Here is a 15932-nt window from a genome sequence, read left to right as displayed (position 1 = left end):
GTATGTGTGCGTGTATCAATTAGTTGAGTAGAGGTAAATTAGTTGTAACTTCCTGGATACTCTCGAACCACTCTCGGTATATCACCGCGGACAAAACTACCTTCATCGCCTACCGTGATACCAAAGAGGAAACTCAGCTTTCCTCAACCCTTAAGGTCATGTAGCGAAGAATAAACATATCACCTCGGTCGCACAAGAAATAGAAACGATCCCCAGATGGTGTACACACCGACACCTCCCTACGGTGACAATCTATCGAAGCTCGAAAGTAGGTCAACCAATCTATACCCACCCTATCCTCAACAGGTGTCTCAACAACTAGATGAGACCAACTCATCAAACTCCAAACCCAAGGCAAATACAAAAGAAGATGATATAAATGGATGAGATGCACCCTTATAACTTAACATATTGGCTAGAGAATTGAACAACAAAAAGTTACCTCTTACAATCGGAGGTATTGCTAACTGATCCAACGTAGTAATAGTATACACATGCCCCAGAGGTCTCTGATCTACCTGCTCTCCCCCCGGAGCATAGGCCCGATGCACAGACTGAGCTGTGGATCCCTAATTGGCCCTCAAGGCCTGAATTGACTAAGCCAGCAGATGTCTCTATGCTTGTCTCAAATCAGACGCGCCAGATGTGCAACCTAACTGAGGGCAAAACTTCATCAAATGCCCAGTCTGCCCATACTGATAATAGGTAGGCAGTTGCCCTCTCTGTTGGCTATGACTCTGAGAACTAGTCAAAGACTGTGCTGGTTGTTGCCCTCCTCGCTGAGGGCAAGCCGGAGACTTGTGGCCCAACTAACTATCCCTATATGGATTGCGGATTATGTTTTGGGGAGATCTATAAAACCCTTTTCTTAATTTCTTATGTTCTCGTTCTTTTTAGCATTGGCTGATGTATTATGCTTAATAGCGATGTTTGTCTAATCTATTATGAAGGATATAAAGTGCATTGGTACGTCACTTGGTCAACTAGGCAAAAATTTTAACTAATTGCATTCTTTGCGAAGTATTAGGATTTGAATTGACTGTAACATATTAAGCATGTTCTGTTGCAGCTATGGTACAGGAACAATAATGGCTGTACCGGCACATGACATGCATGACCATGAGTTCGCTTTGAAATATGATATTCCTATCTGCTGGGTTGTGATGCCAGATGGTGGAAGTTCTGGTGATTCTGAAAGACCTTACTCAGGTGAAGCTATTAGTGTAAATTCGTCAAGTCCAATTTTGGGTCTGGACATCAATGGCTTACCTAGTAAAGAAGCTGCTTCCAAAGTCATTGAATGGGTGGAGAAAATTGGAAATGGGAACAAAAAGGTGACTTTCAGTGGTTGTTTATCTAAAAAGGTGTACTTTTCTTAGTTTATTTGAAGCATTCTTTTCCCCTTTTGAGGGGTGATGGAAGGGCAGGAGAGGGAGTTTGGAGGTGTTTTTAGCTTCTACCATTCAATACAATTGATCTTGTGTGAAACTTGTCTTCCTTTAGGTGAATTACAAGTTGAGGGACTGGCTTTTTGCTCTGCAACGCTATTGGGGGGAGCCCATCCCAGTTGTTTTCTTGAAGGACACAGGTGAGGGTGCTCCACTTCCTGAAAGTGAGCTGCCTCTTGCCCTTCCTGAGTTGGATGATTTTACTCCCACTGGGACAGGAGAACCACCACTTTCAAAAGCAGTTTCTTGGGTGTGTTTTGCCTTCTTTATTCTCTTATCTGTTTGCCATTTATTTTTAGCAGATGAATTGATGAGTTCTTCATTACATTACTTCCTGATTTTGTTCTTGGAGAAGTGAAAATGTTAATAATTGGCTAAAATCTTTCAAAAGCAGTTTCTTGATGTGTTCTTCCTTTTTTTGTCCTTTCTGTTTTGTCATTTTTGTTTAACAGATGGATAGATGAGTCCTGCAGTATTTTACTTATCTGAGTTTGTACTTGCGGATGTCAAAATGTCAGTAATTGCCTAAAACGCTTACCTAGCACTGTTAGTTCACCCCCCTTGTGTACATCTTCGTTCCAATAATCTCAAAATCAAACACGTGTGCTTGAATTTTACCCTTTTATCCATTTCCAAGATCTCAAAATCAAACTCTTCATGGCAAAATTGTTGTCTGGCTGGTCATTAGTTTTGTCTGATTGCTGAGAAGACCTGCAAAACGAACAAATGCTTGGAGTCCTGTAGCAAGTTGGATTGGATGTTACTCTGATTTTAAATTTTCTTCTTCTTTTCTGTAACTTCTCTACAATTGTATGGAGCATGAATTGCCATCATGAATGAGTAGGCAAATGAAAACACCTATTTGATTAGTTGCGCTCATTTGCAGTGATTGCAAATTCAGTCATACCTATCTTTCAAACAAACTATTGTCACTTTGGACTACATGTCCACTATTAGCGCCCTCAACACCAATTTGGCCAGCATGCTGGCTCTTCTCATATTATTTATTTCTGAATTGTTAGTAATTGTCTAGCTGTTTTTCATTTTAATATTCATACATGTAAACTTGGATGATTGATTTTCAGGTTGTGACCACTGATCCTTTGTCGGGAAAGCCTGCCAGACGCGAAACAAACACCATGCCACAGTGGGCTGGTTCATGCTGGTAATCTGTTGTTTCAAATTTTAAAATTTATTTATTTTTACTGTATTAGTGCCAATGGTGCAATGGTATTGAGATTTCTTTGTTTTTTTTAATGTGGGCTGTATTTTTTACCAGAATTTTCTTTTTTCTGAAAAACATTGAAGTACTTTAAGTTCAGGGAAGATGAATTGAATAGAAAGGAAAACCTGAGAGTGAAGCATGGAGATGCCCGGAGGGACATAGGACATAGGGATATAGAGGGTGGTTTGTTGAAGAAAACACAAAGTAAAGAGCAAAGAAGAAAGAAATGTCTTCTGTCATATATATTCCACTTGTGTGGCCCTGCACAAAAATACATACTTTGGTTGAATGGGTGAGTGGATGCTGGACTTGACAAAAGAGAGAAAGGAGAGTGGATGCTGGACTTGTCAGAAGTGGAAAGGAGAAATTTAATAATGTAACATGTTTGTTCAATGTCAGTTCACTGATTATCAGCTGTATGCTATTTGTATGATCTAAACTATAGTTATGTGTAAGCTGTCTGAAATAAATTATTCTTTTCAGAAAAGTGCATACAATTTTAGTATATCAATAAGAAGGAACAACACCTTACATTTTAAAAATCTTGTTTTATATCATTGTCGTTTTAGGAAGGTGGCATCATCAGTATTTTAGCTGTCGCTAATCTGTGGTCATGTGTGAGAAGAGAAAAATAATAAAACTTTACTCAACAACTCAACAAGCCTTTGTTCCAATTACTTGGCGTCAACTACATGGATTTCTTTTCTACTGTTGGCTTCATTAAAAGCCATGTCCCAGTCAAGTCCTTCTTGGCCTTCTTTTATGTTTTTTAGCACACTTAACATGAAGCAATCACTCTTTATTATTTATTTATTTTGATCTGCAACAAAAGGAAATTTGTTAAATAAAAGAAGTAAGTACAGAGGACAAGAGGTCCTCTAAGACTTCCGCTCATTCTTGCAGGCATGTTAATTGGTCTAAATTGCACATGGCCATTCCATTTCAAACAACTTCCGCTCATTTTATGATGTCACTTCTATGTTTTCCCTAATGCATTTATGCCTTATTTTATATTTTCTCATAACATTGTTCATCTTTCTCAACATTGTCATTTTAGTTACACCCCCTTTTTTTTATTATTTATTTATTTTTATAAATTAGATTCTTAGTCATCTTACATTCTGCTCTTGTCCAGGTACTATATGAGATTTATGGACCTTAAAAATTCCGAAGCGTTGGTTGATAAGATGAAAGAAATGTCAGTGCCACTTTTGCTAACACAAATCTCTATAGTTTGACACTACAGTGGTTTCCTACAGGGGATCTGTTTTATGTTATGTCATTTGCTATTAAGAGATGATTATATGCTATGCAGAGTTCTATTTAGCATCTTTCATGTGCAGGTATTGGAGCCCTGTTGATGTGTATGTCGGCGGTGCTGAACATGCTGTTCTTCACTTACTTTATTCCAGGTTCTGGCACAAGGTTTGTGCTCCAAATTGTATTGTACTGTCTTTTGAGGCGTCCCTGTTTCTGGTTGGTGTCTCCCGTTCCATGCAGCATTATAGGCAATATTCATTTTTTTTTGGAACACAACTAATTGATGTTATCATAAAAAGATTGATATGAGTCAAGCCAAATTGTAGGTTGATTGTAATGATTGTATTCTGGTTTTCAAGAAAAGTTAATTTACCATAGTAATCTGAGCCAGTCTGAGGAGATGGAGAGCCCAATTGGTAAGATACGTATTTGAGAAGCACTGTGATGAAGGAAGCACCGAAATTAAAAAAACGAGGCCTTCTATGATCAAAGGCTGGCTAGTAAATTAAAGCCTGGTGCCGTCCACAGTTGTTTTCTGATACCAAATTGGTGACCGTATTTCTTTTGTTGGTGCTGTATATATATATATTTGATTGCTTCTAATTCAAACTTTGTTGCAGGTTCTCTATGACATTGGTGTTCTAATTCAAACCAGGGGATTATCCGAGGGGAAGTACAGTTGCTTGGTCACAAAGTAATGTTTCCCCGTTGCTAGTTCTTAATGATTTAAGTGGCAGGTTCAATATATGGCATGCAGAGATTCAGATGGGAATTTCATACCTGCAGACTCTGTTGATGTGTTCGGAGAGCATCATCAAGAAAGAATACCTGATGAAAAAGCATCATCAAGAAAGAATACCCGATGAAAAAGTGTGTTTTTCTACATCTGTTATATATTTTCTCACCCATCTTGATGCATTCCACTAAAATTAGTAGAGACAAGGCTATTATTTATGGCATTCACCTTTTTATTTTTGGTTTTTGGTATTGAAGGCGTTCATCGATTTATGGGGACAGTTTGGAGATTGATAGTTGGTTCATCTTTACCCAATGGTACATTCAGAGATGGAACAGTGGCAATTGACAAGGAGCCTCTATTGGAACAACTTCGCTTTCTCCATAAATGCGTTGATAAGGTATTATCATTATTTTTTTTTTCAATTTTTTTTTATGCTATTAGTTTTTCTTCCTTGCCTCTTCTACTCTTTTGAGGTCTAGTTTAGGTAGAAATTGGAATGCAATAGTGCGCATATATGTTATGAATTGTTTATTTATTTATTTTGGGTAAATAAGCAATTTTATAACCAAACAAAAGAATATACAATAAAGCTCACGACTAGTGTGTTTTGTTTATTACATTGTGTGTGAAAGTGTGCGCGCACATGTTTAAAAGATGCTCTCTGAAGGCTGTGCAATATTGCTGAAGCTTGTTTATCCTAAGTGATGCAATAGTGCACATATATGTTATGAATGGTTTATTTATTTATTTAGGGTAAATAAGCAATTTTATAACCAAACAAAAGAATATACAATGAATTTCACAACTAGTGTGTTTTGTTTATTACATTGTGTGTGTGAAAGTGTGCGCGCACGTGTTTAAAAGATGCTCTCTGAAGGCTGTGCAATATTGCTGAAGCTTGTTTATCCTAAGTGATGTCTATCATCAATGTCGAAGATTTGTATGGTTTGAAATCTAAAGTCACCTGACCACCATATCTGAAGATATAGGAACCATGTTTTTTAAGTCTACAAATAATTAATTGACATAAAAATAAATTTTTTTATGGAAAGAAGCTGCTCATATGGACATCATGCCATTTTATAAAATAAAGGAAGCAGTCAATGTTAAAACAAAATAATACGTTTAGCAGTGTGTACTATTTTCTAAATTTAGAAGGGAGCTGTTTTTAGATTTTGTGCGTGGCCTTTTAATGTTAATGTTAAAAATAATAAGCTTATTATCTACATCCATTTTGGTCATTGCTGTCACAACTCACCAAGCTAGTGGTCTAGTTATCCATTTTTTGCATTGTAGGTTGTTGCTCTCTCTCTCTCTCTCTTCAAAAATTTTTTAAATCCCATTTGTGCAGCAGCCACAATATTTGTTCCTTCCCATTCTCATTGGCTGCATGCCCTGGTTTCTTACCATGAGATGTTGTAGTGTTATAACTGGTTTGGCTGCTGTCCGTGGGTCACACCCAGTTTTTGATCCGAGCATAATTCTGGGGGTACAGTGAATTGCCATGTTAAGGTGATCATTGCAAAGCCCATCGGTGGGAATGAGTATGGTATTCATCTTTTTAGTTAATCTCTGTTAATTTTTATTCAGATAACTTCAAGCTTGTGATCTTGAGAACAGTTCTGTATATTTGTTAAGTCTCTGATATTTGGCTTTAAGTTTATAATAAAACTTTGCTATTATAATCTTGTTGAGAGCACAAAATTGAATTATTTATTTATTATTATTTTTTAAAGTTCTGTAATCAAATTTCTATTTCGTAGCCATGCTACTGGGCATGCTCTACCCAAGCCCCGCGTTAGCTGGAGCCTTGAGCGCTGGGTCACCCATTTTTCGCCATGCTATTGGACACTATTTATCAATGCATATTAACATGTTGCATTGGCATGGGTAAGGGTGGTAAAATTTGAGGTGGGTCTATAGTGTCAAACTTATCAAATTTGAAAATTTTAAATTTTCGAAAATTGAAATTAAAGAGCTGCATGATACAAATCGCGTAATATGTGTGAAGGGGAGCAAAGATTTAAAATAATAATAATAATAGTTATGTTACCAATGGGGATTTTGATGTTTAAATGGAGAAATGAAAAGTAAGACAATCTATACAAGTGCTTTTAATTTAGTGTTTGGTGCATTTCTAATGCAGATACGTCTGTTAGATGTCATCACGCCCCTAGGTGTTGTAGTTTGAACATAATATGAAGCTCTGACCAATTAGTGCTTTGAATTGCTTTCAATTTAGTGTTTGGTGCATTTCTAATGCAGATACGTTTGTTAGATGTCATCACGCCCCTAGGTGTTGTAGTTTGGACATAATATGGAGCTTTGACCAATTAGTTGGTTTGGCTTGTAGGTCACAGAAGAGATTGAAGGGACACGGTTCAACACTGGAATCTCTGCAATGATGGAGTTCATTAATGCAGCATATAAGGTCTCTATTATCTATCTCTGTCATTTGGCTCCTTAACAAGTTCTTCTTCTTCTTGATATGGGCATGTGATTTACTGCAATTGGTACTTTCTCTAGGTGGTTGGTAATATGTTGGGATACTGATACAGTAACTTGTTTTACACTTTTAGTAGCATCCCATTGACAAATTAATTGTACTGGAAGGTTTGTTTGCTGTGAAGGTGTGAGACACTTCACATCAGGAATATGGGGCATTCAAATTATTGTAGAAGCCCAAAAGCAAAATGAAAAATGAAGAAGTAGGTGAAAGTGATGGCTGAAATGAGAGAGTGTGGGTTCTCTGTCTTATTGCTCTTGTTCACAACAATACCCTTTTGAAACATGCAATTCAACTCGACACTTCACCTCCCAACGCCAACCCCCCCCCCCCCCCCCCCCCCCCCCAACACACACACACACCCACACACACACACACACACAAAAAAAAAAAAAAGAAAAAAAGTCAAACGAATGTGAGAGTAAGGCTACTTATTACCTTTCCCTGTAAGCGGGGGTCTTCTTCATTGAGTACACCCATTTTAAGAAAGAAAGCATCGTCTACATGTGAACCAGTTGCTTGTTTGGTAGTCTTGGTGCTCTACCATATGTTTGATTTGCTCACATCATTTAATGGCCTGAATTATGTTTTATTTGTCCATCAATTATATAATTTTTTTGGTAAATTATCTAATCAGTTTTCTGCATTTTCACATCTGTAGTGGGATAAACTTCCAAGGTCAGCCATTGAACCATTTGTCTTATTGCTTTCACCATATGCTCCTCACATAGCTGAGGAGCTTTGGTCTCGCTTGGGACACTCAAATTCGTTGGCATATGAGCCTTTTCCGAAGGAACGGGTTTCTATTTTTCTTGAATATGGCATTGTGTGTGGTTCATCTTTCACATCAAGTAGATCTCTCCCTCCGTGTGTGTGTGTGCGCGCGCGCGTGGGTGGGTGTGGAAAGAATGACTATGTTCTCTCGCTGCTTGTCTTGGTTACTGTTTTATTCCATATTGCAGACCACGAGCTGAAAAAGATTTGTGTTTTGAGTTCTTAAACATCTGTCAAGATGAAATTAGAGTGAATCTAGAAAGTTGCACACAAGTCATGTTTGCTTCTGTTAATAGTATGTAGATATTATAATAGTAGATAATATATGTAGATATTATATTTAATAGATTATATTAAATATAGATAGTTGTTGCATAGTTGTTGCTAGCCTACCACAGAGATGCTTTCTTTTCCTTTTGCTATCTTTCGGTGGCTTCATCATTTTGTCTTGTAAAACATCTCCTATATAATGGAGGTTCCATTTGGTTGCAATACACATCAAAAACACAGAGCTAATTTGCTCTCTCAATCTCTCTCAATTTCTTATATGGTATCAGAGCACAGGTTTTCTGCCTAGCCTCTTCTTCCAACATATTTTTTCTGCAGATTGCATTTCATCTGTATCCCTTTTTCGTCCATCTCTGAAATACAGTTTCACCACACCAGAGCCTTCGTCTCCTCCGGACGATTCCAACGCCACCAATTTCAGCCCAATCAGACGTTACACGCGCTCTCACGCGCCACTTCTGTGAACGGCGCGTCGCCTGCCTCCGCCTTCCGCCTCACACGCGCTCTACGCGTCCTCCACACTGTCCCGTGCTAACGTGCACCGCGCACTACCTTTCTAACGTGCGCCGCGTGTTTCTGACGTCAGCACACGTCAGCCCTCTCTGCTACCGTGCACTGCCTGGCCTGTTTTGCTAACGTGCGCCGCGCCCTTTCTTGCTAACGTGCGTCGCGTGTTTCTGACGTCAGCACACGTCAGCCCTCTCTGCTACCGTGCACTGCCTGGCCTGTTTTGCTAACGTGCGCCGCGCCCTTTCTTGCTAACGTGCGCCACGCCCCTTTGCCTCTCATTTTTGTGCCTCTGTGGTCATATTTTGGGTCGTTTCACTCCTTTTCCCACTAATTTCGGCCTTCTGAATTCACTGGTAACCTCGATTTTTTCAGATTCTACCGCCATTGTGCTATTTTTCCCTCATGGATAGCCCGGATTCCTCTAATCACCCTATTTCCGTTATTCTTGACGGGACTAATTATGTCCTTTGGGCACAAGCCATGTCTGGCTTCCTCAAAGGCAAGAAACTTTGGCGTATCATTACTGGGGATGTGTGCAAACCAGCCCCAGCAACCACGGAATCCGCTGCCACGGACTCCGCTGCCAAATATATCGACCGACTAGAAGATTGGGATAGTAAAAACTATCAGATCATCACCTGGCTTCGCAATACTTCTATTACATCCATCAGCCTTCAGTTTGGTAGGTTCCAACTTGAGTCTGCTTCCTCTCCAGCCAAGGCCATCTGGGATTTTTTGCAAGAACGCTATCAGACTACCGGTCTTGCTCACCAATATCAGCTTCTGAGTCATCTTCACCGTATGCGCCAAGAAAACACTCAGACCATTAATGATTTCCTCTCCCAAATGTATTATGTTTGGGATCAACTCGCTCTTTCTGAGCCTCTATGGCCTCATACTGAGGATGCTGCCTTGTTTACTACCTACCGTGACCAACAGCGCTTGGTTCAGTTTCTCATGGCTCTCACTCCTCGTTTTGAGCCCGTCCGCGCATCTCTCCTACATCGCACTCCTTTACCCACTCTTGAGCAAGCCGTTTCTGAACTCCTGTCCGAGGAAACCAGGTTTGGTACTCTCCATCCACACCCTGTGGACTCTGTTCTTGCTACTCCCCAGATTCGGAGTTCTCCTTCACCACAACGGTCCACTACCTGCAACTATTGTCACAACCGCAATCTTCCATCGACTCATCTTCTGGTTCATTGTCCCGTTCGTCTTTGTCGATTTTGCAACAAGACTGGCCCCGGTCATCTCCAACAAGATTGCTTCCGCAATCCTACCCTTGCCTCTCGCCAAGGTCCTTCCACCGGGAATCTTTCCCGCAGCAACTCTCACCGTTCTGGGACTCCATTTAAAAACATGCCTGCTCCACGCACTGCTGCTGCCGCCTCCGAAGATTCACCTTCTTCTATCCCTGTAGATCCTTCCACTCCGGTCTTCTCTCATACCGATGTTGAAGCCATGTTTCAACATTTTTGGCAGCATTCCGGTACTCCTCCATCTACTGCTTTGTCTACCACCGCAGGTAACACTTCCTGGTACTTTGACTCCGCTTGTTGTAATCACATGACCTTTGATCCTACTATTTTTACTCCTCTCTCTTCGACTCCTCATGTTCCTTCTATCCATACTGCTGATGGGTCTCTTCTGTCTGTAAGTCATGTTGGGTCTGTTTCCACCTCTCACTTATCTTTATCCCATGTATATCTTATGCCTGCTCTCACTTTAAATCTTATCTCCATTAGTCAATTATGTGAGCATGGTCTAACTGTTACCTTTTCCCCTACTGGTTGTTTGGTGCAGGACCCTCGGACCAGGCAAACTCTTGGGATAGGCCGTAAGCAAGGACGTCTCTACGAACTTATCCATCTTCATGTTCCGGATTCCTCTCAAATCACTGCTCCTACCACTGCTACCACTGCTCCTCCTTTATCTCATTTTCAGCTTTGGCACTATCGTTTGGGCCATCTTTCTGTTGGTCGTTTGAAGTCTTTAATTTCTAGTGGTCATTTGGGTACTGTAAGTTCTGATGCTTTCAATTGTGTGTCCTGTCAACTTGCAAAACAACATGCTTTGTCGTTTAATAAAAGTGATTCTGTTTCTCTTGCGCCCTTTGATCTCATTCATTCTGATATTTGGGGACCCTCTCCTACTCCTACTATGGTAGGCGCACGTTATTTTGTTGTTTTTATATATGATTTTTCTCGTTTTACATGGTTGTTTCTTATGAAAAATCGCTCTGAACTCAAACAACTTTATTACAATTTTGCTGCAATGGTTAAAACCCAATTTTCTAAAACTATCAAGATTTTTCGCTCCGACAATGCCATGGAATATAAAGATTTTGACTTTCTTTCTTTCCTTAGGAGTCATGGTACTCAACCTCATCGTTCCTGTCCAGGTACGTCCCAACAAAATGGTCGTGCTGAACGAAAACATCGGCATCTACTTGACACTACTCGAGCCCTCCTTCTCTCTTCCTCTTGTCCAGAAAATTTTTGGGGTGAAGCCGCTCTCACTGCTGCTTACACTATCAATTGTATCCCTACACCAGTCATTCATAATCACACTCCATATGAGCGTTTACATGGCACCCGTCCCCCTTACGACACCCTTAGGGTTTTTGGCTCTGCCTGTTTTGTTCTTCTCCAACCTCATGAACGTACCAAACTTGAACCTCGTTCTCGCCTTTGTTGCTTCTTGGGGTATGGTATTGAACATAAAGGGTATCGCTGTTGGGATCCTCTCTCCCAGCGTCTCCGTATCTCTCGTCATGTGGTCTTTTGGGAACACACAATGTTTTCCTCCCTCTCTCAATTCCGTTTATCCATTCCCTCACCCTCTCTGTGTTTTACTAACCCTTCTGCAGATCTGTTTTATGATGAGCTTCCTTCACTGCCCATGCCTGACTCTCTTGAGACTGCCTTGCCTACTGGTCTTTCTCAAGCACCTGCCAGCTCTGATGGTCCTGATCTTGCTCCCTCGGACTCCTCACCCCCTGTTGAGTCTCTTCCTTTGGCTCCTCATCCTCCTGCTCGACCACACCGGGTAATCCAACCTTCTACTCGTCTTCGTGACTTTATTGTTGGTTCTACTGCTTTTTCTACTTATGAACCCACCTCCTATCGGGAGGCTCGCTCTAATCCTCTTTGGCAGCAAGCTATGACTGATGAATTACAGGCTTTAGACAAAACTCACACTTGGGACATTGTTGATCTTCCTTCTGGCAAGACTGCCATTGGCTGTAAATGGGTATACAAAATCAAAACCTGTTCTGATGGCTCTATTGAGCACTATAAAGCTCGCCTTGTTGCTAAAGGCTTCAATCAAGAATATGGTATTGATTATGAGGAGACCTTTGCTCCTGTTGCTCGTCTCACCTCTGTTCGCAGCCTCATTGCAGTTGCTACTACCCAACACTGGGATCTTTATCAAATGGATGTGAAAAATGCCTTTCTTAATGGTGTTCTTCTTGAAGAGGTCTACATGCAACCTCCCCCTGGGTCTACTTATCCACCTCATAAAGTCTGCAAACTTCAACGTGCTTTATATGGTCTCAAACAAGCTCCCCGCGCTTGGTTTGCCAAGTTTAGCTCTACTATTCATGACTGTGGTTTCACCTCCAGCTCTTATGATACTGCACTGTTTATCCGCAAAACTGCTCAAGGGACCACCTTGCTTCTTCTTTATGTGGATGATATGATTATCACCGGTGATGATGTCAATGGTATTCTTCATCTTAAACAATTTCTTAGCCATCATTTCGAGATGAAAGACCTTGGTCCTCTCAGCTATTTCTTGGGTCTTGAAATCTTCCATGATTCCACGGGTTCTTTTCTCTCTCAGGCTAAGTACACATCTGATCTTCTCACCCGTGCTGGTCTTACCGATTGCAAGACTGCCTCAACTCCCCTGGAGCCTCAGAGTCGTCTTACCCCTCTTGATGGCACTCTTCTCTCTGATGCTACTCTATATCGTCAGCTGGTTGGCAGTCTTGTCTATCTCACTGTTACTCGTCCTGATATTGCCTATGCCGTCCATATTGTCAGCCAGTTTATGTCGGCTCCTCGTACCACACATTATGCTGCATTAATTCGTATCATTCGCTATCTCAAAGGCACCATGTTTCATGGTCTTCATTATTCCGCCCGCTCCTCTCTCCAGCTTCGTGCTTTCTCTGATGCTGATTGGGCTGGCGATCCTACTGACCGCCGCTCTACTACTGGGTTTTGCTTTTTTCTGGGTGATTCTCTTATTTCTTGGCGCAGTAAGAAACAATCTCTTACTGCTCGTTCTAGTACCGAAGCCGAATACCGTGCCCTTGCTGATACTACTCAGGAGCTTCTCTGGCTTCGTTGGCTTCTTGCTGACATGGGTGTTACTCCCTCTGGCGCTACTGCCCTCTTTTGTGACAATCACAGTGCTCTTCAAATTGCTCACGATGATGTTTTTCATGATCGCACCAAGCACATTGAGATTGACTGCCATTTTATTCGGCAACACGTTACTCATGGTACTGTCCATCTCCATCCGATCTCTTCTGTTGATCAACCTGCTGATATCTTCACCAAAGCTCATTCTCCTGGCCGCTTCGTTGACCTTGTCTCCAAACTCAAGTTGGTTGATGTTTGTCCTCCTTGAGTTTGAGGGGGGATGTTAATAGTATGTAGATATTATAATAGTAGATAATATATGTAGATATTATATTTAATAGATTATATTAAATATAGATAGTTGTTGCATAGCTGTTGCTAGCCTAGCACAGAGATGCTTTCTTTTCCTTTTGCTATCTTTCGGTGGCTTCATCATTTTGTCTTGTAAAACATCTCCTATATAATGGAGGTTCCATTTGGTTGCAATACACATCAAAAACACAGAGCTAATTTGCTCTCTCAATCTCTCTCAATTTCTTATAGCTTCAATTTCATCTTGAAAGATCAAGTATGTTCAGAGTCATAAAATATTATTGCTTCATTCCATATTGCAGACCACGAGCTGAAAAAGGTTTGTATTTTTGAGTTCTTAAACATCTGTCCAGACGAAATTAGAGTGAATCTAGAAAGTTGCACACAAGTCACGTTTACTTCAATTTCATCTTGAAAGATCAAGTATGTTCAGAGTCATAAAATATTACTGTTTCATTGTTTTGGCAAGTTTCTGCACATATGGCTTGAATGTACAGAAGTTGGAGTGATGAGGAGACTCCACTTATATCTCCAAATTAATGCAGAAACTCGCCAGCTATTTATATTTGGTTTTGGCTGGGATCTTTGTCAGTTATTAGAACTTGAAATTCATCTTCTTTTTTCTTCTTCTTATTTATTTATTTATTTTTATTAAAGCATGTATTAAAAGAAGAGGATAGATTTGTTTAGGCTCTGAAGAATTTATACTCATTTTCTGTCAAACTTAATTAATGAATTTTCTGTCATTTATTATGAGACTTTGCAGGCTGATCCTGTTTACCGAAAGGAGTCCACAGTGGTCCTACCAGTTCAGATTAATGGGAAAACGAGGGGTACAATACAGGTTGAAGAAACATGTACAGAAAACGATGCTTTCAAACTGGCTTCAATCGACCAAAAACTCTCCAAGTATTTGGACTGTAGAAATGTCAGAAAGAAAAGTTATGTTCCCGGTAAAATTTTGAATGTCATATTGGAGCCCCAAAACATCAAGGCAGGTATCCAGTAGTGTCCTCATGTATGAAGATTGAAAGTCTACCCAACATAGACCAAGTCAATTTGCAGCAGAGAAATTTCTAAACCATAGAAAGTCGTGCTTTTGTCTAAAATGTTGCTTGGCAGGTGCTAATTGTAAATTTTAATGAGCATATTTTCCTTGTATTCTGCTGCTAAATATTCCTTTTTACACTGACAGTCTGTTTGGGTGGGCTGATTTGGTGAGAACTAATATGAAATGAAAGAAAAAAGGGTCTTGGTTGGACTGTTATTTGTTTAAGTTTTGCATATAGAATGCTGATTGTGCAAATAGAATAATGTTTGAGAGCTCGAATTTGACCTCCCTAATTCCCCTAATTCCCAAAACGACGACGTTTTGGGGATTTTTTTTTTCTTTTCTTTTTTCTTCTTCCATGTTCGACTCTGCAACAGCTCGGAGGGAGAGGGAGAGAAAGAGAGAAGAAGAGGGGAAGAGAGAAGAGATCGTCGCCCAGCACGTCGCCGCCGATCGCCCAGCCCGTCGCCCAGCTCCGATCGTCGCAGAAGCTCCGCCATCACCTCCGGCTCCGGCTCCGCCTCCTCCCACTGTTATGGCCCCCTCCAGTCCACTCCTCCCCCTCCTCCTCCTCCTCCTCCTCCTCCCTTCTCTTCTCCTTCTCTGCTTCTGAAAAAAAAAAATCAAGATTAGGGGGATTCGGGGGAGCTCGTTTTCGAGCTCCCTAGCACGGTCGGTGCAAATAATGCATCTGGCCTAAGGAGAGTACCAATTTGAATATCATTTTATTGTTAGCAACCTATGTAGAAAGCTAACCCTTTTTCACTCGATTGATGAACTTTATATGGTTGTGAACATTCCATAATGAATGTGGTGTGGTATACGAACATGTTTGATTGACAGGATTAGAGCATAAGATTGAAATTATTAATTCGTGGGCTCAATAATTCTGTGTTTGTTTTGAAATTTTGTTTTAGAATTATTAATTCAATGAATAATTAATCCAACAAAATTGTAGGATTATTAATAATGGGGTAAGGGTGAGACTATATATCCTGAGTTAGAAAATAAAATAAAAAGACTCTTTTACCCTTAACTAAAAATTAAAACACTTATTATTTTTATATAATTTTATATTTTAGAAGGCTAAAAATAATTTTTAAAAATTTAAAAATTTAAAAATATTTTTTGATATTTATTTTATCAAATTAGTTTATATTTAAAAAGAAAATTAAAAAACAAACCAAACATGACCTTTGTATTTTGTATTTTTATTTTGCTTTTATTTTTTTATTTATAATTTTTTTCAAAACCACGTTTATGAAAAAATTTTGATAAAATAAAGATTGTGAAGAAACATTGATGGAGGGTAAGATTCAAAAAAAAGATAAATATAGTTGTAATCCTACATTCATATATTTTTTTATCGAATGCAAATCAAACAATAGACAAGAGGATAATTTATCCCACCAAGAATGGTCTAGAGTGAAATTTTCCTAAAGTTTC

At 39.9% G+C, this 15932-nt stretch overlaps 1 protein-coding gene across 1 annotated transcript; it reads left to right on the top strand.

The window, feature by feature from the left end:
• On the top strand, window positions 1-14711 carry LOC114322224 (leucine--tRNA ligase, chloroplastic/mitochondrial). Its single transcript, XM_082888297.1, is given in 13 exon segments — window positions 1-705; window positions 1070-1334; window positions 1504-1698; window positions 2534-2613; window positions 3809-3871; window positions 4017-4098; window positions 4554-4575; window positions 4578-4627; window positions 4720-4803; window positions 7026-7103; window positions 7840-7971; window positions 13905-14022; window positions 14202-14711. Coding segments are annotated over 13 exon segments (1263 nt in total). The 5' UTR covers window positions 1-616; the 3' UTR covers window positions 14207-14711.
• Window positions 14712-15932: the final 1221 nt, after the last annotated feature.

The sequence above is a fragment of the Camellia sinensis genome, chromosome 9 (genome assembly GCF_055761805.1).
Source record: "Camellia sinensis isolate YWXY chromosome 9, ASM5576180v1, whole genome shotgun sequence".
Classification (NCBI taxonomy): Eukaryota; Viridiplantae; Streptophyta; class Magnoliopsida; order Ericales; family Theaceae; genus Camellia; species Camellia sinensis.
Note: the sequence above shows the minus strand (reverse complement) of the source record. Positions and strands in the feature narration are given on the sequence as shown.